The 23,874-nt window shown below is 39.8% G+C and overlaps 1 protein-coding gene across 2 annotated transcripts in view; it reads right to left on the bottom strand.

Moving 5' to 3' along the window:
* Positions 1–17,075, bottom strand: part of LOC148852700 (uncharacterized) — a 35,306-nt gene extending 18,231 nt beyond the window's left edge. The window contains exons 1-8 of one of the 2 annotated variants that reach the window (XM_088944190.1): positions 16,603–17,075; positions 15,795–15,919; positions 6,637–7,081; positions 6,388–6,503; positions 5,109–5,880; positions 3,530–3,985; positions 3,183–3,371; positions 2,868–3,089 (exon numbers count right to left, since the gene is read on the bottom strand). In XM_088944190.1, the coding sequence (XP_088800316.1) occupies positions 2,868–3,089; positions 3,183–3,371; positions 3,530–3,985; positions 5,109–5,880; positions 6,388–6,503; positions 6,637–7,081; positions 15,795–15,919; positions 16,603–16,812 (2,535 nt within the window). In that variant the 5' untranslated portion in view covers positions 16,813–17,075. The remainder of the gene's footprint in view (positions 1–2,867; positions 3,090–3,182; positions 3,372–3,529; positions 3,986–5,108; positions 5,881–6,387; positions 6,504–6,636; positions 7,082–15,794; positions 15,920–16,602) is intronic. The other variant, XM_088944191.1, reaches the window with a different exon arrangement.
* Positions 17,076–23,874: the final 6,799 nt, after the last annotated feature.

Here is a 23,874-nt window from a genome sequence, read left to right as displayed (position 1 = left end):
CTCAATTCCTCAATTTTGTCAAGTATGATGTTTGCTCTGGCAACTCTATTTTGTTTTGGGAAGACATTTGGGTGGGCAGCTCTGCTCTTAAGGATCATTTTCCATCCCTCTATTCTCTTTCCCTCTACAAGGAAAAAGTTATCTCTACTTTCTTCCAACACTTGTCTCACCTTCCTCTTTGAACTAGGACTTTAGCTTTCATAGGGGCTTAAGGGATCATGGACTTATTTGTGTTTCAGACCATAGTTTTTAAGCCACCAAGGTGAGGCTAGGCGACAGAGGAGCGCCTTGTCACCTAGTCGCCTAGGCGATGGATTTTCTTTTAAGTAAAACCATATATCCTAGGGTAGCTCCCTAGGTTCCATAACCATCTTTCCTTAATAATTATTCATAATTTTCATAAGATAAGTATAAATTTCATGTTTTAAGTTAAGAAAATCAACATTTTCTGAGAAGAAAAGGAACAAAGGAAAGAAAATTCAAAAAATATAAGGGCTGAACCCCTACTTTTGTTATAGGAAAAGAAGAAAAGAAAAGGTGGAAGAAGAAGAAGAAGAAGAAGAAGATCTGTAAGAAGAAAATGTGTTGATTAGACAAAATTTTAAGTTTTTTCCTTGCTTATTGGTTCAGGTTCTGAAATCTTTGAGGATTCAATTAAGGATCAAAACTTCGATACGATATGCCTAGTATCGGGTGTATTGTATTGTATCTTTGGCGTCCCAATACACATGTTTACAGGTGTTTTCGGGAACCCGTTTTTTAAAATAATATATATATATATATATATATTTAAAAATGACATTGAAATCCAAAGAAATAAAAAAAATAGGGGGAGTATTGCTATAAGTACTGATACACCTTTGCCGATACACAGAGGTGTATCGATACTTTGAACCATGGGTTCAATACAGCAATTAGCAATGTTTGTGTTGATTAAACCCTAACAAATAAGAAAATAATAAAAAGGAATTAGTACATAAACACATAAAATGAGTATTCTAGTTTAATAATGCCTATTTTATAATTATAATGTCAAAAAATTAAAAATATAAAAGTATTTTATAACATAGTATACAAAACTACTTGGCGACTGGGCGAGGAAAGCCTCCAAGGGTGCCTTGTCGCCTAGGCATCACCTTGACAACTATGTTTCAGACCTTATGTCGCTACTTGGCAGTGTTTTCTTGGAACCTCTTAGGTCGGATGTGAGATTATGGTCCTCTCACCTAAAAGGTTACTTCACATGTGCCTCCTTTTCTAATTTGCTTCTCCCTGGGACAGTTGGGGTTTTCGGCTAAGGAGATCCGGTCTAGACCTGTTCCACATAAAATTATTATTTTCTGCTGGGAGGTGTTTTATTGAAAGATCAATACCTTGGACTGTTTATAGAAGAAAAGGCCTTTCGTGTGTTTGTCCCCTAACTAGTTTGTATTTTGCAGGGCTAGTGGTAAGGATTGCTCCCACTTACATTTATCCTGTTCTTTTTCTATTGCTATTTGGGGTTGGATCTTTGCCTTGTTTGGGTGCAGGTGGAATCTAACCAATAGTTGTAAGTCAGCTATTTGATCCTTCCTTTTTTGTGTGGCCTACAAAAAACATGGTGGAACTATGTGGAGATGTATTAGAGCAGCTGCTTTGTGCACAATTTGGGAAGGAAGAAATGTGAGGTTATTCCAAGAGAAGGAAAGAAGCACTCAGGCTGTAGAGGAATGCATTTTGACTAGGTCAGTCCACTGGTTGAGAACTCTGGACTCCTTTCACACCTTTTCTTTAGACAATCCTTGGTGGAACTGGATAGTTGTGGCTAACAGTAATACCAGGAAGGACAGGACACCAGCTGACCAGCAGTGTGGGTGCCTCCTTCTAAAGGTTGGGTAAACCTGAATTCGGTTGGTAGTAGCCAAGGCAACCCAGGTCCTTTAGATCTAGGAGGGGTGCTTAGAGATAAAGACAGCAGCATCTTAGCATTGTTCTCAGGCCCCATGGGAATAGGAGAGTTTAACAGGGATGAGCTATTAGTATCTGTACAAGGTATTCAGATAGCAGACCAACTACGAGTTCAGAATCTGGCAATTGAAGGAGACTCTAAAATTGTTGTGGGATGGTAAACAAATCCAGGCTCAGTTATATGGTGCTATAGGGACCTTTTGAGCAAAGTTAATTGGTTTTCAAGGAACATGAATATCACCTCATTGGGTGGGCAGAACAGCAAATACCTTAGCGGATTGTTTAGCTAAGCAAGGGGCATCAAGGGAACAATTGTTTTGCGCAGTTCTGTAATCTTTGTTTTTGTTTGATGTAATTCTCCTTTTTCAGGAGAGGTAACAGCTCGTGCTCCTCCATGGGTAGTCTGTAATGATTTCACCTCTTGATCTTTTCATTAATAAAATCATATTCATTTATCAAAAAAAAAAACACATAATACTCTCATTTTCAATCTCTAATTTGTCAATTACAATGACTCTATTTATAAACCCACTATAAGAACTTGGATGCCCCCTTACAGACTCCAATTTAGACTCAAAAGCTGACCCAAAAGGCCAAAACAATTTCTAGCCTATGATATCAGGATATGGCTAGCATACTGATGTCAGATATGATACTGTATATGTTTCAATTACCTATCCAATGAGACCAAGACCTGATAAAATTTGTCCATCTGACTTGATTTTGTGTCAGTTTATCACTAAATAGGTTTCAATACGTATCCAGTGAGACAGCCCTTCTGACTCAAATGTATTTTAAAAAATATAGCCAACTTGTGATGGTATAGTTCAAGATCCACAGCTTTCGAATTCATGTTTTAAAAAAAATATAGGCAATTAAAAGGCAGTGAGACAGACAGAGAGAGATAGAATGGAGCTAACCTGTATCTGCTCCAAAACAAAGCGAAGACCCTTAATCATTGCAATGACAAATGATGACTTCTCTCCAGATTGGGAGATCTCATTTAGTTCTTTCAATAACTTTTTGTAGGTCTCCTTCATCTCATCCTCAGCAGCTGGAGATGAAAGCTTCAGCAGTGTGGTCAATGCAAACTCCAGGATTTTTCTAAAAAAATCCATGTCCTGAATTTCCGACATCAGAACCTTCAAAATAGAAATACTTAAGTTATTCAATCACTCAAGCAGTAACTACATTATTAGATGTGGATGGACAGGATAAGATGTAACATGAGCTACCTCTGAAAGAATATCAAGATCAAGAGATTCAAGAATCTCTTGCCTCCAGGTATGGGGAGCCATGTCACACAGTTCATCCCTCACTTCTTTCATGAGTTCAACCACCCAGTTATAGTTGGGCTTATCCTGTTTCATAGATTCTGTGATGCCATCCCAAAAAGCCTTCTCCATTGTCTCTCTTATTTTTTCCTGCCCAGAAGTCAGGCAAATCTGGTAAAAATTTTGATCTACACATGCGCTCAAAAGAAAAAGAAAAGAAACAAAGAAACAAAGAAGGTTAATCAATACAATGTCATTCTAAATAGAGAAAAAATTAAGAGAGCATGAATTTGAAAAAATAAACTAACCTTGACACCACTCTGATCTTTATTACTTAAGTTATCAATAAAAGCTTGGTGATGCTCATGGACAATTTCATGTACAAGAAGTTCATTCTCACTGAACAAACTTTCTCCAGAAGAACTACCTGGTTGACCATTTACAATACCACCAAAGGGTGTGGGCAAATTTTCTCCGGGTGCAGAAGAGAAAACATTCTCAAACAAGGAGTGAACAACATGGTTGGGCCCCTTATCAGCCTCAACTGGCTTACTTCCTTTACCTAAAACAGAAAAGGAAGAACCAGCTGAAGAACTGGAAAAATCTAAGGATGAAATAATTGGTGACACTGACTGGCTCCCATTCTCCTTTGCTTCAAAAAATCTAGATCGCATGTCTGAAAGAGCACATTCCAAACGTTTGATTCCAGCATTACCACTAAGACGTTGGATTGTTTCTCTTAGAAATCTTTTATCTTCTGTGACCTAGCAGTAGAAGAAGCAGCCACAAGGTATAATTAGCCATCAAAGTGCTTATAATAACTATGTAATAGAAAAATTACTGTTACAGACAAAAGGAATACACATATTATTATCATTATGATTAAAAAGAGTATGGAGGTTGAGAAGGTGCAAAAGATTTAGTTAATTAAATCCTATCAATTAATGGTGTCGCAAGAATTAAAGAACATGGAGGTTGAGGATGATTGCTAAACGATTATCTGCTGGATGAGGAATCAGGATCGGATCCCCTGGCCTTTTAGGCCTTTGGTGAGATTGGTTCACTTCCTAGGCACCAACTTGAACATCTCATTCAACTGGATTCCGAGAAGTGCCAACATGTTTGCTGACTCTTTGGCAAGAATAGGGCTGGGGAGGGATGTACTTGATTGGGGTTGCCCAGGGCCAGGCTGTAATCTATAACTTTGTTTCTGAAGCTTTGTCAAAGGAAGTTGCTTTGTACCTTTTGGCTTGCTGCTCTTGTTGAGCAGTAGATTTCTCTCTCTCTTAATGAATACATGTTATTTATCAAAAAGAAAATCAGTTCCTATTAAGCCCTATTTTTGCTAGCCCACCTACTGAAAAGTTGGCAAATCTTGAAATCCAACTATAGCTGTGTTCATCTCCTCACAGAAGTGTCTAATCTCCCTTAATGCATGTCTGAAACCCGAGATCCTGTTTTGTTCTGTCTAAGCCAACTAACTACTATCACGGAATCATGTTCTACAATTATTCCTCTTATAGTTTACATTCATAGAAGACCACCAGCTGCTCCAGTTAGAAGAAGTGATTTCTTACACATTGAAGGGGCTAGAAGAGCTAGGGGTAGACCAAAAGGACATGGATAGTAGTAACAAATGATTTAAGCACTAATAATTTAACAGTTGGCCTTAAATAGAACAGATTGGAAAAACAGGATTCATGTAGCTGACCCCATATGGCTAAGAAGCCATGGAGGCATGGATGATGATGATAGTTTACATGTCTAAATCTATGCTATGAATGTAATTGAAAGTAGCCTATCCTTGCTGACTGCTCAAAAATACCCTGGATTCAATTAAGATATTAACAATCATTCCAAAAAGCAAAGAGTAATTAAGATTAAAACCTGCTTTTGAATAGCCATCATATCATGTGTAAGACCACTACCATCTCCTTCGGGAGTTATCTTGCATGCTTGCATCATGGAGAGTTCGAATTGGCAAGCAGCCCTCACCAAATCCTCCTCTAGTGGCTTAGCATCCTTGACCTTCCACACCACAAAGAGATACAGATAAGAGCACCAAGCGGCATCAAAAGTTGCAAGCTGGGATCTGAAAGTCTGTTGACCTGGCTCTCTAAAGGCAGACTCATGAGAACCTTTTGTGGGGCCATCTAATACAATCTTGATCAACATTTCAAATTCTTGAACAAATTTTCTGGCACAGTCAGCAAGAGCAATCTCATGCTCCCCCTGCCCACTGAAAACTGCATCTGGATGACCCAAAATCATGTAAGCACAGAGCACCACTCTCGCTGGATACCTTGACAATTGAACTGGATTCGTATCTGCTTCTGTATTGGAGACCACTTGCTTTGCCCCTTTGCCCTTGGATGTGTTATTACGTGTACACCTTTGGACAGGGGAGCCAAGGCGTCTGAGCAGGTGATCAATGTTATCAAAACTGGATGGGTTAGAAGTAGCACATGAAACAGTAAACCAGCTTTCAAATCGGTCAAGTAGAGCTTTTACGGTCTGAAGGGTAGAAGGTGACTCAATCTGTAGAGCAAGCTGCTCAAATGGCATTAACATAATAGATTTTTCATTAATTTCTAGTGTATTATAAGCTTTTGCCAAGGAAAATGTAGTTCTCTTCAACTTCAGGAACCGTCTCCAGCACCTGAATGGAAGCAGCAGTTTTAGAACAAAATAATAGAGAAATTCCCTTTAGAAAAACAAAAGAGGTGAAGGTGATGATCAAGACAAACGCCATTACATTTCTTCAAGTTCCTATCCAATAAATCTTTAACCTTGAATTCTCATTTTCCATTACATTTCTCTACAAACATCTTGGGAAGGTACAATTAGATTTGACGTGATTTGCAATTTATAATGTAACAGACAAGTTACTTGCCAGGTTGTTTCTTATTCCTAAAATGAACCTAATTCCAGTTTAAATGCCCATTACTGTCAAGTTGTTTCTTGTACTTCCATAGGTCATGAACTAGTTAACCTAGAACAATAATACCCTTGGCTTTGTGCCTTGGACTGTAGCTAGCAATAAGTCATCAAAGCTCAGAAAACCATTAACAGCAGCAACATGTTTCTTCTTTTTTTTTTTTGTCCTTTTTTGTCCATTGGAGGGGAGGACAGAGGACCTTATATGGGTGAGCACAGGCTTACATACCTTGCCAATTTTCTTGAAAGCAAATCTCCTTTCTTGTGCATCTTATTACAATTGGCATGAACAGAACCATGGAAACCTCCTCTCTGCCTCAAATATTCTGCCCTCCGTCTTTTTGCCTATGCATCAAAAGATTTTTTATTAAGAAATTAAGGGAGAATAATGAAAACAATGACTACAGAAAGATCAACAAAAAATAAACATACAAAAACAAAAATCTCCAACCAAAATTTTACTTTGGAGTTCACATACCCTTTGGAGGCGATCTTCCAACTTGTCCTTCAACATTCTTCTTTCAACCTCTCGTTGGTGATAGACAGAATTAGCTACCCTTTGAACTTGCAACACCCTTGCCCGTGCCCTTGTCTTCTCTGCTTCCAAAAACCCTAATCGCTTTGCCTCAGCAGCTGCACGCTTGTGGGAAATTGCAGCACGCACACGTTCCTTATACTTGCTCTCCTGGACCATCTTCCGCAATAATGACTGTGTTGTTCGCTCCTTTTCTGCAGCTCTTCGCTGTCTGTAAGCATTCAGGAGAAGCATGCGGTTTGCCTCTGCCTGCTGAACTCGGGATTCCACTTTTGTGCCAAGTTCCTCCCTCTCCTTCTCATAACGCATTTCTACCCCTATTTTCGCTGCTTGACGCAGCCTATCTAGCCTTGCTAATCGCATTTGAGCCTTTGCTAGAATGCTCAATCTGTTCATTTTAACATGTCCCAGGTTTCTAGGTAATTTTTCAAAATGTACCCAACAAAAGTGAAAGAGCGACTAACAACAATAAAATAAATAAAGAAAAAAGGAATAAAGAGTACTTTAATTTTCAAAACTTTAGTAAAATTTCCACTTGGACAGACATATTCTGATTATTGTACTAACAAAGTTCCACAAGATAAATGCCTTTAATTACTTGTACCATTGCAAAAGGAAAATTGAGACTTCGTAAAATGCTGAAAACAGGGGACAAACAATATCTGGTTATTGTATTAATAAAGTCCCACTTGGATGGCCAACTTTTCTATGAACACTTATCAAATGCTGAAAATAGGAGACTTCGTAAAAAGAAAGGAAAAAATGAAGAGAACTGGGTAATGAAAGTTTTCAAAGCTAGAATTTGGGACTAGAATGATGGGGAAAGGTATAAGAAATGTTAGTAATGAAAGATAAGGCTAAGATTTTCAAAAAGAAAAAAGAAAAAGAAAATGATTGTAGGGAGAAAATATTCCTATTCGAGCAGGGAAGGACAAAGGGGGAGGCTCATTTGAAAATCAGAGAAGGCAGCAGGGCAACAGTCTTCCTACCAGGTGAAGTGTGTCTTTGGTTGAAAGGATATGTTGATGGAACTGTTAATTCCATTCGGGAAGAAGGATAGAGGAACTCGGTGATCTATCGGGGAAAAAGATTTGAGTCTGTTCTAAGAAGGAATGGAAGAGGGTAGTTTATTTCGGTTACAGAACACTTTGGCATTAACAAAAGCCAAGTGATTTGTATTCCAGAAGGAAAAAAGGGGCAAGGCTGGGCTTCCTTTGCTCTCAGTCTTCAGGCGTTTCTTGTGGAGATTGAGAGGAAAGTTCCAGTGGAAGTTTCTGATAGAAAACCAGTAAAAAATGTCCCCTTAAAGTCTTGTTCCCCAGAGCCTCATAAGAATCAAGGTCCGGAAATATTGGTAGCTAGTTCAACTGAACACTGGAGAATAGCATTTGAAGAAGGGAGAGACGAGTGGGAAAACAAGATGATCTTAATGGAAGATAAGGCGATAAGGGACTGGTCGAAGATACTAGTTGCAGTTGCTGAGAAACTGGGCCTAGAAGAAGAAGTAACAACGCTGCTACCCATTGCAAAGAAGAAAGCCATCTTAGATGTTGGCAATAAGAAATTGAACTTTGCACAGTCCAAGTAGAAGGAAGACTAGTACAGGTTCAAAACTGGATTCCAGTTTGCAACAAAGTAGAGCCAAAAGCTGGTAGTCTTCTGATCAAGCTTCTAGGGCTACCCTTTAATCTCTGGAACGAACCTACTCTCAGGAGACTCACAAGAGCTTTGGGGGGTGTCCTGCTGGAGGTGAACTTGAGGTGCTTGCGTGCTGTAGAACTCAAAATCGCAGGTATCAAACCAGAAAATGTGCCCCGTTCCTTTGAAGTGCACTCAGATGGTGCTTGGTACAGAGTTTGGGCGGCCTCAGAAGCTGAGGAGTCGCTGTGGGAAGACGAACAGAGGAAGGAGACGGAGAGGAGCTCGCAGGTTGGAGCACACATAGCTCTCAGGGATTGGAAGGGAAGTCTGATGCGCATGCGAGAGTGAAAGAGGAAGGGGAACAGTTGCAGGGAGGGTACTTGTATCGAAGCCTTCCCTTTAAGGCTATCAATTCAAATTTCTTTGGAACTAAACTGAATTTCGGGGGTGGCCCTTCCTTTGCTGACGTGGCCAGAAGGGGAAAAGGGCGAGCGGTTTACGTTAAGAAATCCTTTTCTGAACTGGCTGTAACAAAAACTGAACCGGCTAGAAAAAGAGGTGAGCCAAGAGGGGAACCTGGTTGTACCTTAAGAGGCCCACGTGACAACTTAAGTTATCACGGGGGCGGTTTTGTGAAAACTCGATGATAGATGAAACTTGTCATCTATCATCGTCCAAGGAGGGTTCGGCCGAACACCTGAAACACCAGAATAGACGTGTGACGGGGTAATCGGACTCTGAGTTGGGTATGTAGACAGGCCGGTGACGAGCAGCAAAGCCTTGGTCTCGATCGCCCAAACCCGCGTTATGCGAGGAACAGAATAGAAGAGAGGGAAGAGGAGGACAAAGGATGGATAAGCTGCAGCTCAGAGAATGATTGTGATGAGAATTCAGAAGAGTTTGAAAGTTTGGGTAGCTCAGAAAATGAAGATAATATTGAAGATCAAAACAGGGGAACGTTAAATCTGGAACTTCTGTTTCTTGAGGAGGCAGTGGGGGAACAAAAGGAAAAACAGGAATGGGTGAACGAAACAAACACCTGTAACAGAGCAGTCCTTAGCCCAAAACTGGACTTGCCCCTCCCAAGTTCTAGTGTCTTGCAAGAATCCGAGAAGGAGTCAGCCCGGGTTTACTCTGAACTGAACAAGAGTACATCACAGAGAGGTAAACAATTGGGTACAGGAAGAGGTCTTTGTGCAGACCAGGTGACGGGGATTAATTTCCTCCAATCCGAGGAGATAGAGAGCTCCAATTTCTCTGAACAGGGAGTGAACCAATCTTCCTCATTTGAATACCCCTCTCCACCCTCAGTTGATTTCAGGTATTTCTGTTAACTCTGTCAATTCAGTTTTTGCTACTGATGAGTGCTCTGTGTCCCTTGTTCCAGATTCCTTTCTCAACCAAGTGTCCAAGGCCCATGGTCAGAAAGCCACGGTGAGGGTACAAGGGGATAAGGAAGGGGAGGAAGTGGTGGAGAAACTTGTGGGGAGACAAAGATTTGGGAAATCATTGAGGGTCTAATGGGTGAAGTGGAAAGGAAGGAACTGCAGAGGGGGTTTACAGAAGGGATAGAAAGGACAAATGATGGAGGATATAAGGAAAAGAGTGAGAAGATCCCTGGGAGTGAGAGGAAAGGAACTTTAGATAAGGAGGAAACTAGCAAGGAAGAATCGGTTGCAGAATTTGTGCAAAAGCTGGGGTGTAAATTGAAGAATCCAAATGATCTAAAAGTTTATATGCATAAAAAAGAGGATAGTATGGTAAAAAAAGAAAGTTGAGTGAAGTAGAGAGGTTGAAAACAGATATTGAAGGGGACAAGAAGTTTGAGGTGAGAGGGGATAGAAGGAAAGGGGTTAAGTAGAGGGTGGAGGAATTGTGGTTGAGCTTGAGAAGTTAAAATGAGAATTCTAAGTTGAAATGTGAGGGGCTTGGGCAGTGTTAGGAAGAGAGCAACAATTAAAGAGGTGATTAAGAAGCTTAACCCGGATGTGGTAATGATCTAGGAGTCTAAAAGAATGGATTTTGATTGCAGATGGGCAAGGAGTGTGTGGAGAGATAGGGGAATCAAGAGGGTGGCTGCTCCATCTTGGGGATCCTCAGGCGGGATTGTAACACTGTGGAAAAAAAATATACTAATCGGCTTGGAAGAGCTAATAGGTGATTTACTCTGTTTCCCTGAAATTCAAACAGGTGGAAGATGGGTACGAACGGGTACTAACAAACGTTTATGGCCCCAATGACTACAGGCAGAGGAAGAAATTGTGGGAGGAATTGAGTGATGTTAGGGGCCTCTGGGAGGGACCGTGGTGTGCGGGTGGGGATTTTAATGTAGTGCGATTTACAGAGGAAACCAACAACCCCAAACAAAGAATGACAACTAGTATGAGAAAGTTCAATCATTTGTGGATACTTTTGAGCTTAAAGAAATTCCACTCCTAAATAATAACTTCACTTGGTCCAAACTTTAGTCGAGGCCAGTATGCTCCAAGCTGGACAGATTCTTGTTCTCAACAGACTGGGAGGAACATTGGGGTAACCTAGTATCTAGGGCACTCCCAAGAATTACTTCAGACCATTGGCCTATAGTGATGTGTAAGGAGGAATTGAGAGGTGATGGACCCACTCCATTCAGGTTTGAAAATATGTGGTTAACCTATCCAGGATTCAGTGAGAAGATCAGGGAGTGGTGGGAGCAATATAATCCGGTAGTAGAGTGGGAGGGAATGAGGTTCCACAAGAAACTTCAATTTCTAAAATCACAATTAAAGGAGTGGAATAGGTTGGAGCTTGAGAGAATAGAGGAAAGGAAACAAGTCCTGCTAGAGCAGATTGAGGATTTGGATATGAAGGAAGAGAGGGGATCCTTTGAAGAGGAAGACAGGAAAATGAGATGGAAGTTGAGAAGGCAGATGGAGGATATTCTGATTAAGGAGGAAATAAGTTGGAGGCAAAAATCTAGGTGTAAGTAGCTAAAGGAGGGAGATAGAAACACTAGATTTTTCCATTCAATGGCAAATGGGAGGAGAAAAAAGAATCTCATATCAAAATTGGAAGTAGAAGGAGCAGTCTTGTCGAACCCGATAGAAATAGCAGAGGCCTTAGTAACTCATTTCAAATCTATATTCAGAAGGCCTTTGAATGAGAGGGTGTGGTTGGAGGGTTTGGAGTGGCCAACTCTAAGTGCAGAGAACAGAGAATGGTTGGAGAAGAGGTTTGATCCGGAAGAGATAAAGGTAGCAGTATTCTCATTGGATAGAACAAAAGCTCCAGGCCCAGATGGCTTCACAATGGCTTTCTATCAGGATTGTTGGGATATAGTGGAGGAGGATCTTAGGTCAGTCTTTGAGGAGTTTCACAGTAGGGGAATAATTAATCCGGGCCTAAACTCAACTTTCATTGCTTTGGTCCCAAAGAAGAAAGAGGCATCACAACCTAAGGATTTTCAGATCCATTAGTTTGGTGAATAGCTTGTATAAAATAATTGCAAAAGTGTTGTCCCTCAAGATAAAGAAGGTCCTCCCCTCTATTATTGCACCCAACCAAGGAGCATTTGTAGAGTGAAGACAGATCACTGATCAAATCGTCATTGCAAATGAGAGTCTGGAGAGCTTTAGGAAATCTAAGAAGAAGGGGTGGTATGCAAATTGGACTTGGAGAAGGCTTATGACTTTGTGGATTGATCTTTTTTAGTGGAGGTGTTGAGAAGCTATGGCTTTGGAGATAGGTGGTGTAAATGGATTTGGGGTTGTATTAGGACTTGTCACTATTCTATATTGGTGAATGGAACGGTGGTTGACTTTTTTCCTGCTTTGAGAGGTATAAGACAAGGAGACCCACTCTCCCCCTTTCTTTTTACCTTGATGGCTGATGTACTTGGGAGATTGATCCATAGAGCAGACTTGAGGAATCTGATAAAAGGGTGGAGAGTTGGCAGGGAGGAGGTACCACTGACACATCTCCGGTTTGCATATGACACAATTTTGTTTTGTGGGGGTGGGAATATAAGCTGGATCCGGAATTTAAAATTAGCAATACAACTTTTTGAGCAGATGTCTAACCTCAAGGTGAACTTTGATAAGAATTGTGTGGTGGGGGTGAATGTGGAGGAGAGGGTGTTAAGGAATTATGCAGGTATGTTAGGTTGTGCAATGTCAGAATGGCCTTTGACGTACTTGGGCCTCCCTTTAGGAGATAACCCTAAGAATGAAAGCTTTTGGACTCCGGTAGTGGAGAGATTTGAGAAGGCTTGCGTCCTGGAAGAGAAATTATCTTTCCTTAGGAGGGAGAGTCACTCTGATTAGGTCCACCCTAGATAACTTACCTGTGTATTATATGTCAATGTTTAAGATCCCCACCAAGGTCTCCAACTTATTGGAAAAATTAATGAGGAATTTTCTGTAGGAGCTGGGAGAGGAGAAGAGAGATCATAGGGTGAGATACGAGGTGGTAATTAGATGTAAAAAACTAGGTCTTGGGATTGGAAACATCAAGAAAAGGAATATGGCATTGTTGGGAAAATGGTTGTGGAGGTTCACAGTGGAAAAGGAAAAATTGTGGATAAAGATCGTGGCTAGCATACATGGGCTGGAAGACAACGGCTGGGATTCTGGAATTGTGGCAAGGGCTACAGCTGCTTCTCCGTGGAAATCCATCCATGATCTGCTTCCAATTTTCTCCCCTTGGATCAGGTACGATGTTAACTTTGGCAATCGAATAAAATTTTGGGAACATCTTTGGGTTGGGGTTTCACCTCTGAAGGACCAGTTTCCTTCCTTGTATACTCTGTCAGATTTGAAAAATGAACCTATCTCTTCTTTTTTAGTTCCTTCAGACTCCACTTCTGGTTTTGGGTGGAACCTTGGCCTACGAAGGGTAATTAAGGATACAGACTTGGATAGCCTCTTACCTTTATTAGCCATCCTTGAGAATATCTTCCTTGATCCTAATAGGGAAGACACCAGAATTTGGATCCCTTCTACTTCAGGAACCTTCTCTTGTGCTTCGTTTTTTGAAACCTTAACTCAGTCATTTGTCTCTTCTGGTGTGTCCTTTCCGATTAAGGAATTTTGGAGCAAGTCCATTCCTCCTCGGGTTGGGTATTTTTGTTGGGAAATTTTCCTGGAAAGAATAAATACAAATGATCTGCTTCAGAAAAAGATACCCAATTCTTGTTTACTTCCTAATAGATGCTCTCTCTGTAAAGATGATGGGGAATCCGGTTACCACCTTTTGGTCTCTTGTAAGGTTACTAAAACTGTTTGGGAGTGGGTACTTTCTCGCTTTGGGTGTACTTGGAACCCTCCTGAGAGTGTCCAAGGTTTGTTCTCCCCTTTGTTTTTCAGATGGCCTAAGAAGCGAGGGAAGATGATGTGGAGGAGTATTAGGGCAGCCGTGTGTTGGTCACTATGGGAGGAAAGAAATTCTCGAATATTTTCAGAAAAGGAAAGATCCCTGGAAGAACTATTAGACCTAATACTTTTAAGGGCTGCCCACTGGCTAAAAACTATGGAACTATTCTCAGACTTTCCTATTACTGACCTGTTAAGAAACTGGAAAGAGATAGCAACCTCTACTCTGTGTAAGACGACTCTTAGTCCCTTGTGGTCCCCTCCTCCCTCCGGATTTATAAAAGTGAATTTTGATGGCAGTAGCATAAGGAATCCAGGGCCCTCTGGGATTGGGGGAGTTTTCAGGAATGAGGAAGGGATTGTTATTGCTCTGTTCTTAGGCCCTATTGGAGAAGGAGACTCTATTAGGACTGAGATCCTTGCAGCTTTGGAAGGGGTTCAAAGAGCAAGGGTACTAAATATCAGTCGACTGATTTTGGAAGGTGATTCAAAGGTGGTGATTAGCTGGTTGAAGAAAGAGGACAGTGGCTTGTGGAGTTACAATAATGAAAAGAAAAAATTCTTATGGCTATGTAGAGGCATTGAGATACAATACAGCTGGGTGAAAAGGACTGCTAATTCTTTTGCAGATGGGTTGACCAAGCAAGGGGTGAATAGGGAGGCTATTTTTTGGGCTAATTTTTATTCTTCTTTCATTGTAATTTTCTGATGGGGAGATAAGACTCTTTATCTCCCCCTTTTTTTACCTAAAGCTTCATAATTCTTAATAAAGTTTATGTTATTGATAAAAAAAAAAGAAAATATGCTAAAAATGCTACAACACCCAATATAAAAAACTATAACCTTGAGCGTACTGATCCTATGATTTTGAAACTTTAAATAAACCCTAACAAAATTTAAGTAACAGCTTACAATGATCAGACCCAACATCAAAAAATGTAAAATGATCAAATTATACCTACAACAAAATTTTGAAAACAAAAATCAACTAGGAAACAAAAAAAAAATCCTAGATTCAACTCTGATATCCACATCAAAAGCTGTTTGAAGGATTGAGAGAGAAAATTACAGTTACTTTTGACTATAAATCCTAGATACAAGTTAACTTGATAACATGGAAAATTAGGAGGGAATTTAGCATTGCCATGTTCATTACAAATGAATTATGTCATTGTGTTTGAGCATAACTAGAAATGCAGTGCTCCCCCTTACAGCATTTCTGCCAGAAATGTGTTTTGTAGAGACATATGCTGACTAGGCATTTAAAAGTGTTACAATTTTTAATCGAAAGTTTTAGTTGCAATTAGAATATGACAACTCAAAAAAGTATTCTAGTTTTTTTTTTCATTTTTGCAGTAATGCCCCAAGTATAAAAACATCAAAATGGTGGTTCTGATGATCACCCCAGCATAGAAATGTATGCACTAGAGTTTACATTTTTGCCTAAACAAACATGATTTTTGTCTGGTTATACTAAAACTCTGATGCAACCAAGGTTCAAAATTTCAATATGTATCGGGGGCTTCCGATATGCCCCTACAGGGGGTGTTTCGGGATCTGGCCTGGTTCAGGGGGTAGACTAAACCAGCCCCTCTGAACCAGTTTCAAAGAAAAATGCGAGCAAAGAGCCAAAGGTACAGGCCAATACGCCCCTACCGGCGTATCAGCCTGTATCGATATTTTGAACCTTGGATGCAACAAGTTGTTTAAATGGAATGACCAAGAAATGCATCAATGCCAAACATCTACTAGATTCGTAGAAGTGTATTATTTTTGAATTGCCTACATACTTGGAATGGACTTGGGTAACATTGACCTCATAGTATACAAATCTTTTCCAAGTTAAATTATGCATTTCAATGAAAATTGTAGGGCACTAACTCATCAGTAATTCAGGAATCCTAGGCTAATATACTTAGAAAACCCTTTAAGTTTTAACTTTCCCATAGGAGAGGAATACTTCGGGTTAAAAGGGAAAGACTTGCAAAAATTCATCAAGAAAAAAAGCATGGAGCTTTGCTCAGGAAAGGAAACTGAAGAAGGTAAAGTCCAACCATCGAGTTCTAGAAGAAGGATAAACGAGTAAAAGGCCAACTTTAATGATAAAAATACCTTTTCTGCTCAGCAGCATAGAGCTTTGCTTCAAGACGCTGCCCCAGGTCTTCATCTTGAAATGAAGACCAGGATGGACTCTTTGGCTTTGGCCGAGCCTTGTTCGACAACCATTCATGGAATTGCTGCACCCAAAATTCAGAAGGAAAAAAGAAAAAACTTCAGTCTAGTTCAAGGTGCATAATCCAGTACTCCAATAAAAAGTTTAAAATTACAACTCTAATAACTTAAATACATGACAACCGTTGTCAAAAAGAAGTAATTATGCAACTTGCCTGTAATTGAGATATAAAAAGCACCCAGCTTCAAAACTGGGTAAGAAAGGGGGAAAGAACACAATCACTAAAAAAAGAACCGGGGCACTTTAAGAAGAACAAATTCAATCTACAAAACGAAGGGGACGGACCAAAGGAAGATAATGAAAAATAGCAAAACAAGGGTGCCAGAGAACAAATTAAGACAACTTACTCGAAAATATCAAGTAAAAGAATAATAAACATTGAAGCATTAAAGATTAAAGATACTAAAAAAGGAAAAAAAACCTCCAACCTCAAATCAAAACTGTTTGGAGGTAGATAACGAATTAAAAAGAAAGATAAAAATAAATATACAATTGATGTAAACTACGAAGGTAACAGCAGCTTCATTACCCGAATCGAAAAGTAATAAAAATTTATATAAAAAAAAAAAAAAAACCTTAGAACAAACCCAACAAGGAAGGAAAACGAAGAACCCAGAAATTCTAGACCCAGAAATTCAATTTCAAGGAAGAAGAGTAATAGTTACAATTAAAACATGATGAAATAACCTGTCTACGAAGATTGGCTTCCCTCAGCTTAGCTTCGATTTCTTCGGCAGTGGAAGGACTTCTGGCCTCAAGAAGCCGCCGCCGAAGCCTACGAGTCAACTTCGGTGGAGGAGACGAAGAGGAGGCATCCGCCACTAAATCCCCGAACGGAAAATCCATTACAATTCCAGCAACCCTTCCGGACTCCGTCAACTCTACACCAGCAGTCATGCCCTAGACGACTTCTAGTCCTCCTTATCAGCCTACGATCACAATCCGTGTTTTCGAATCAAAGAAGAAGAAGAAGAAGAAGGTGGGCAAGGATGCAAATAACGCAACGCTTGATCTTTGGCCTTGACCCCTTTTTCGCAAAGTGGGGGTTGTGGGATTCGATTTCGTATCAACGCTGAACAAACCAGCTAACACACCAACGAGCCCAAAGTGGGGGTTGTGGGTTGTGGTCTTGATCCCTTTTTCTCATTTTGCTTCTTCTCTCCTATTTCAAGTTTTTTTTTTTTATTTATTTATTTCCAACGTGCTGTTTGTATTTATGTAACTCAAGGTTTTAAAAATCGATTCGGAAACGGAACTGATGTAGCTGTTTGTTTCTGAGTCAACAGTTTGATCGTTAGGATTGAACAATTCGAATGATTTGCATTAGGGTAAATATTTATATGAGAAGGGACTCAAAGGAGAACCAGAGAAGAGAAAAAAAAAGGAATGAAGGAATGAAGGAGAAAGGAAAAAAAAGAAAAGAAAAGAAGGAAGAAGGGAAGAAGAATGAAGAGGAGAGGGATGATTCGACACTCATCGACAATGACAATGGTAACGGCGACGGTGAGGCGGTGGCAACAGATGCAAATCTAAGATTTGAGTTCTCGGATCTCAGATCTAAGATCGATTTCTCTGCAACATCTGTCTTCTTCTTCTTCTTCTCTCTCTCTCTCTCTATTGGATCTCATATCTGAGTTCGTGTCTCAGACTGGATCTCAGATTTGAGTTCATGTGTTTCTCTTCTCTTTGCAACTTTCTTAAATTGTGAACTGCTGTTCGGGCCAAACGAGTTAACGGTTCAACCGCCTAAGTCAGCAATTTTCTGACAAAATCAACGGTTTTTTACCCAGGAACGGGTTAGGGGTGAAACGGAACCGGTTGCTTGAACGGTTTCTAGGCCAAACGGTTGACCATTTGGGTCAACGAAAGTTCAAAAACATTGATATAACTTACCTTACACTTCACTATGACATTAGAAGTGGCAACAAACACTCAAACAGTACTCTTTTCCACATTGCCTAATACTCACATGCAATAAGGCGTAAAGCTACACACCCTTTCTAGTCTCCACCTAAAAAAGAAGGCTTACCTACAACCTTCTTACTTTGACTAGAATACCCTTATAAATTTATATTTGACAAGACTTGTGCATCGCTTTGTTGAAAAATCCCTACTTCATTATTATTTTGCATGGAAAAAATGAAGTATCCTTACATCCACAGTTTTCAAGGTGTCAAGGTAAGGCTAGGGAACTGGGGGGTGCCTTGTTGCCTAGTCACCTAGGCTGGCACCTAGGCGTTGCTTAGGTGATGGATTTTTTTATGTTAAAAACATAGATCCTAGGGTAGTTCCCTAGGTACCATAACCATTTTCTTTAATAATTATTCATGATTTTCTTAAGAAAAGTATAATTTTCATATAAGGGTTGAACCCTTATTTTTGTTATAGGAAAAGAAGAAAATAAGAAGTTAGAAGAAGTAGAAGAAGTAGAAGAAGAATATATGGAAGAGGAAAATGTGCTGATTAGATAAAATTTTAAGTTCTTCCTTACTTATTGGTTTAGGCTTTTAAGTCTTTGAGGGTTCAATATAGCATTTAACAATGTCTGTGTTGATTAAACCCTAATAAATAAGAAAATAATAAAAAGAAATTAGTATATAAACACACAAAATGATTATTTTAGTTTAATAATATCTATTTTATAATTATAATCTAAAAAATGAATGAATAAAAAAGTATTTTATAGTAGGAAGTAGAAAACTGCCTGGCGATTAGGTGAGGGGATAGTAGGAAGTAGAAAACTACTTGGTGATTAGGCGAGGGGAGCCTCAAAGGGCACCTTGTCACCTAGGTGTCGCTTTGGCAACTATGCTTACATCCGAATAAGTAATTTTCCCAAAAAAAAAAAACCCTCAGAGATGAATTTGCCTATCTAAGAACTTGTCCCAAGGTTGTGTTTGGTTTCAGTGCAATTTTAGTTGCACTAATAACTGCACTAATACAAATAGTGTAAATGAAAAAAAAAATGTAAATTCTCATTTGTAATGCAATCAAATAAGATGAGCTAAAATTTGAAACAAAAATAGGTCTAAATTTACACTCAAATCATTTGCGTTGCCACAGTTTCGCATCAATGAAAATTTATTTGCATTGCAACCAAAGATATCCTAAGGCTTAGTACAAATACAGTGCAAATGCATACAAAATAATACAAAATACAAGGTTTTGTACTCTATAAATTTGTATTTATATTCCTTCCAAACATAGCCTAAGGCTCAGTTTGGATCTAGCCTTGTATTTTGTATTATTTTGTATTTATTTGTATTGCACATATGTGCATTTGTACTCATTCCAAACTGAGCCTAAATATCATATATTTAAACTTAACCAGCCATAGTATGGAATCAAGTCTATTAATTTGATCCTAAATTGATGACCATTTACTTTTTGGTAAAAGAGTTGATGATCATTTGGCTTTGAGAAGACATTTATAATTTCTCCATTAACATTGTTAATGTTGATAGAGAATAATGGATACATAATTGATCACATGGATTAAAAACCAAGGTTCAGAAAATCAATACAGGTCGTATCAGCCTGTATATTTGCTCGCATTTTATTTTTTAGTTTTTCTTTGAAACTGGTTCAAACGGGGTGGTTTAAGGTTTGGCTACCTCCTAAACTAGGCTAGACCTCAAAACACCCCTATAGGAGCGTATTGAGAAGCCCCTAATGCGATACGTGTCATTTGATACGGATCGATATGTATCGAAAATTTGAACCATGAATAAAACTATTTGCATAATTGTTTGTGTAGGTATATGTTGATTGCCTCAACTATGGAGACATGAAATGTGCTAAACCGACACCACATGAACACCCGTGATGAATCTATGACTCGGTTCACACTCGCGATGAACTCAGAACCCACAAATACCTACAATGAGCTCAAGACCACCACAAGCCCCCAATAGACCTGGAGCCATAATAATGAAAGCAAACTCAAAGCTATTGTGAACCTGTGATGGACATCGTAGGTTTACGATGAGCTCAGATCCATCGCAGACTCGCGATGAGCACGAAGCCATCGCAGATTTATGATGGACTCAAAACTATCAAAAACCTGCGATAAGCTCAAACCCATCACAAACTTGCAATGAGTCCAAGACCATCGCAAGTCGCAACGAGTCAAGAAACATGTGCTTCATTAATAACACACATGACAAAATGTCCAATAAGATTATAAAAGACATGTGAGATGAGTATCGACGTCACCCGTGCCACGTCAGTATAAGAAACTCACAAAAGGAAGTAGCACACGTGTATTATGAGAATCCTTAGACAAAAGGAAACCCCATTCTTGAGATATCACATAAGACATGTGATGAAACCCTAGCGGTGTTACCTAACAACTAACACTGAATCCAAGATTCCCTTCCCTAGTGGGAATCAAACACTTTTAGCTCCTTCCTTTCAGGACCTCAAGATCTCTCCCTATAAATAGGGGTCCAACTCATAACGAGAACATCATTCTATCATTCCACTCACCCTAGCCTTTAGCTTACCCCTTGCATTCAACCTTCCTTTGTCTTTCAAGGAGACCCCTGCATGTAGCCTTACCTCCCTACTAACATTAGAATCTCTGGTTCTTCCTTGATCATGAAGAATGGTTATGCACAAGATCAACCTTTCCACCATCCCTAAAGAGTAGATCGATGAATAGGAGAACATTGGCCTGGAAATTGGAGACCAGGTTGGACAAGAGTCGGCCAAGCAAGTCCACATCGAAATACTTTCTAGCAAAGTGTACAAGTTTAACTCTCATATTGATCGCATGGAACAAATGCAGAACAAGATGGGAAGAACCCTACAACTGCTCCTCCAAAAGTTGTTCACGACCGAACCCCGCCAATCTACTAACCACCAATCTGCTAACCTGAACCCCTCCAATCCCGAAGGCCCGGCCAAAGCCAACCCTGTGCTAGCATAAGACACGACACAAAGAACCCATTTTTCTACTATTGAACAACCCCCTATCACCGCACAAACCAACCTAGTAATGGAAGCTCCAATTAGCCAGGATGAACTAAAGGAATATGTCCAAGGCTTGATGATGGAAAACCAAAACAGAGCCCAAGCCTCACTTATTCTCCAGAAGCCCTACTCTGACTGGACCCCATACAAACCTTACCCTACTAGTTATGTCCTGCCTGAACATTGGCCACAATATGATGGGAGGCATGTGAACAAGTTCGAAAATGTCCTAGGATCGTTCACCTTGGACGGAGATCTGAAAGTGAAGGGATGGGAGATCCATCATATGGATCACCGAACCCTATAGGATCGTTCATTCTTAAAACAAAACCGAAGCAGATCTAAAACCAAAACAAAGAGAGGGAAATACCTGATATGGAATTAAATGAAACTCCCAATGTAGGTGTTCAAGCCCAAAGAGGATACCAAATCCGTTTCCACTGAAGATGACACTACGTATATTGAGGCAGGATTAGCAAGAATGGTTCTTCAGCAAGAACCTAGGATTCTTCACCAAGAATCGAGTAGGGTGGTGTGAGCATGACTTCTTCCTTCTATGGAATTCGCCCCCTATTTATAATTCCTTTAGGATCAACTTCCTAATTTGATTAGGAATGAGATTTCATAATCTAAATCTTGTATTTAGATCTGGACTCTCATGTTGATAAGATTTATCTTATCCAATTGCTAATCCTAGTCAGACTATAAACTCAGAATGGCCCATTTTAATTAAACCATTTAAGTCCAGTTCGAAATGGGCTTTAGGCCCATTAAGTCATATTGCTCACTTAGCCCATTATATATTGTCTAGTTTGGTTCTCTTTGTATGGTGTAGGACCCTAGCATTGATCTACACATCAGCCACATGGGTTCAGCCTAGCTTTTGTTACAAGCTGGAGTCCCATACTTTCACTTAGGTCCAATCGTTTACAAGCCGGAGTCCCATACTTTCCATGTGTTTCTGAAACACTTTTTATGTTAGTGGCTTAGTCAATGGGTCTACTACATTTTTCGTTGATGTTACCTTCTAAATCAGGATGTCCCCTCTACCAACTATCTCCCATAGTACATGGTATTTCCTCTCGATGTGCTTTGACTTCAAGTGGGATCGTGGCTCCTTAGCCTGAGCAATAGCTCCAGTGTTATCACACAACAATGGAATGGGTGATGTGCTGGATTGAACTACTCCTAATTCCTAAATGAACTTTTTCATCCAAATGGCTTCCTTTGCAGCTTCACTTGTGGCAATGTACTCGGCCTTGGTTGTGGAATCTATTATGGACCCCTATTTGCTGCTCTTCCAGCTAACTGCACAAAACCCCATCGTAAAGATGTAACCAAACATAGACTTTCTATCATCTGGGCCTGACTGAAAATCAACATCAGTATACCCCTAAATCTGTAGTGAATTACCATCGAATACCAAATAAAGCTCTTTTGTCCTTTGTAGGTATTTTAAAATGTATTTCACAGTTACCCAATGCTCCTGACTTGGGTTACATTGAAACCTACTTACCACACTCACTGCTTGAGCAATGTCGGGCCAAGTGCACAACATGGCGTACATGATGCTCCCTATAGTTGAAGTATAAGGAGTTTTTCTCATGTCCTCAATCTCCTCGAGTGTGTTAGGAGACATGCCCTTGGAGAGAGTGACTTCGTGCCTGAAATAAACATTTCATTTCTTGGAGTTCTCTATATTGTATCTTTTGACAATCTTGTCAATATAAGTAGATTGAGATAATCTTATTATCCTCTTCGATGTATCTCTATAGAGTCGAAGACCCAAGATGTAGGAGGATTCTCCAAGATCATTCATGGAGAATTGCTGTGAAAGCCACACTTTCACTGTAGTTAGCATCCCTACGTCATTCCCAATGAGTAGGATGTCATTTATATACAAAACAGGAACATAATCTTATCTCCCACTGTCTTCCTATAAACACAAGACTCATCCAGATTCTTCTCAAAGTCAAACTGTTTGATAGTAGAGCCAAACCAGATGTTCCAACTTCTAGAAGCTTGCTTAAGTTCATATATAGATCGGTTAAGTTTACATACCATGTGCTCCTGACTTGCAGCAATGAATCCTTGCGGTTGCTACATGTAGATATCTTCAGTAAGATCTCCATTCAGGAATATGGTTTTGACATCCATTTTCCAAATCTCTTAGTCATGGTATGCTGATATGGCTAGCAGGATCCTAATGAATTTAATAATGGGCACGGGCGAAAAGGTTTCCTCATAGTCGATTCCCTCTTTCTGAGTGTACCCTTTCGCCACAAGACAAGCCTTGTAGGTCTCAACCTTACTATTGGGGCCCTTCTTCTTCTTATAGATCCATTTGCAACCAATTGCTTTTACCCCAGGGGCAGATCTACTAGAGTCCAGACTCCATTGGTCTCCATTAAGTCCATTTCAACTCTCATGGCATCTACCCACTTCAATGAATCTATATCCAACATAGCTTCCATATAAGTCACGGGATCCTCGTCACTTGTCGTGGCTTCCACCAAGTAACTTTCTTGGTCATAACCGTAACGAACTAGAGGCCTGGATGCCTAGGTAGACCTCCTAGGTTGGTTATTTTCTAGAGCTTGTGGGACATCTCCCACTACCCTTGGGCTCTTACCTGTCCAGTAACTTTCTTTTAACATGTGCTAGACAACCCCAAATCTTCAACTGTCTTACTCTTGGTTTCTTACCTGTCCATAGCTCATATGGAGTCTTAGGAACGGATTTGGTTAGAACCCGGTTCAGCACATAAATCATAGTCTCTAATGCATAAGGCCAAAAGGATATAGGTAACTTTGAGTGAACGAGAAGTGAAATGATTAATGAAGTCAAATGATATAGGTAACTTTGAGGTATGACTTTATGATTAATACTTTTTACATGCAATGATTAACGAAGTCAAGTGATCACTGTACATGCATTTAAACTGAATGATCACCATGCATACATTTACTATTACTATTGAAACCA

The sequence above is a fragment of the Nelumbo lutea genome, chromosome 5, assembly GCF_056320005.1.
Source record: "Nelumbo lutea isolate HS-2025 chromosome 5, American lotus-T2T, whole genome shotgun sequence".
Classification (NCBI taxonomy): Eukaryota; Viridiplantae; Streptophyta; class Magnoliopsida; order Proteales; family Nelumbonaceae; genus Nelumbo; species Nelumbo lutea.
This window is presented reverse-complemented; position numbering and strand designations above follow the sequence as displayed.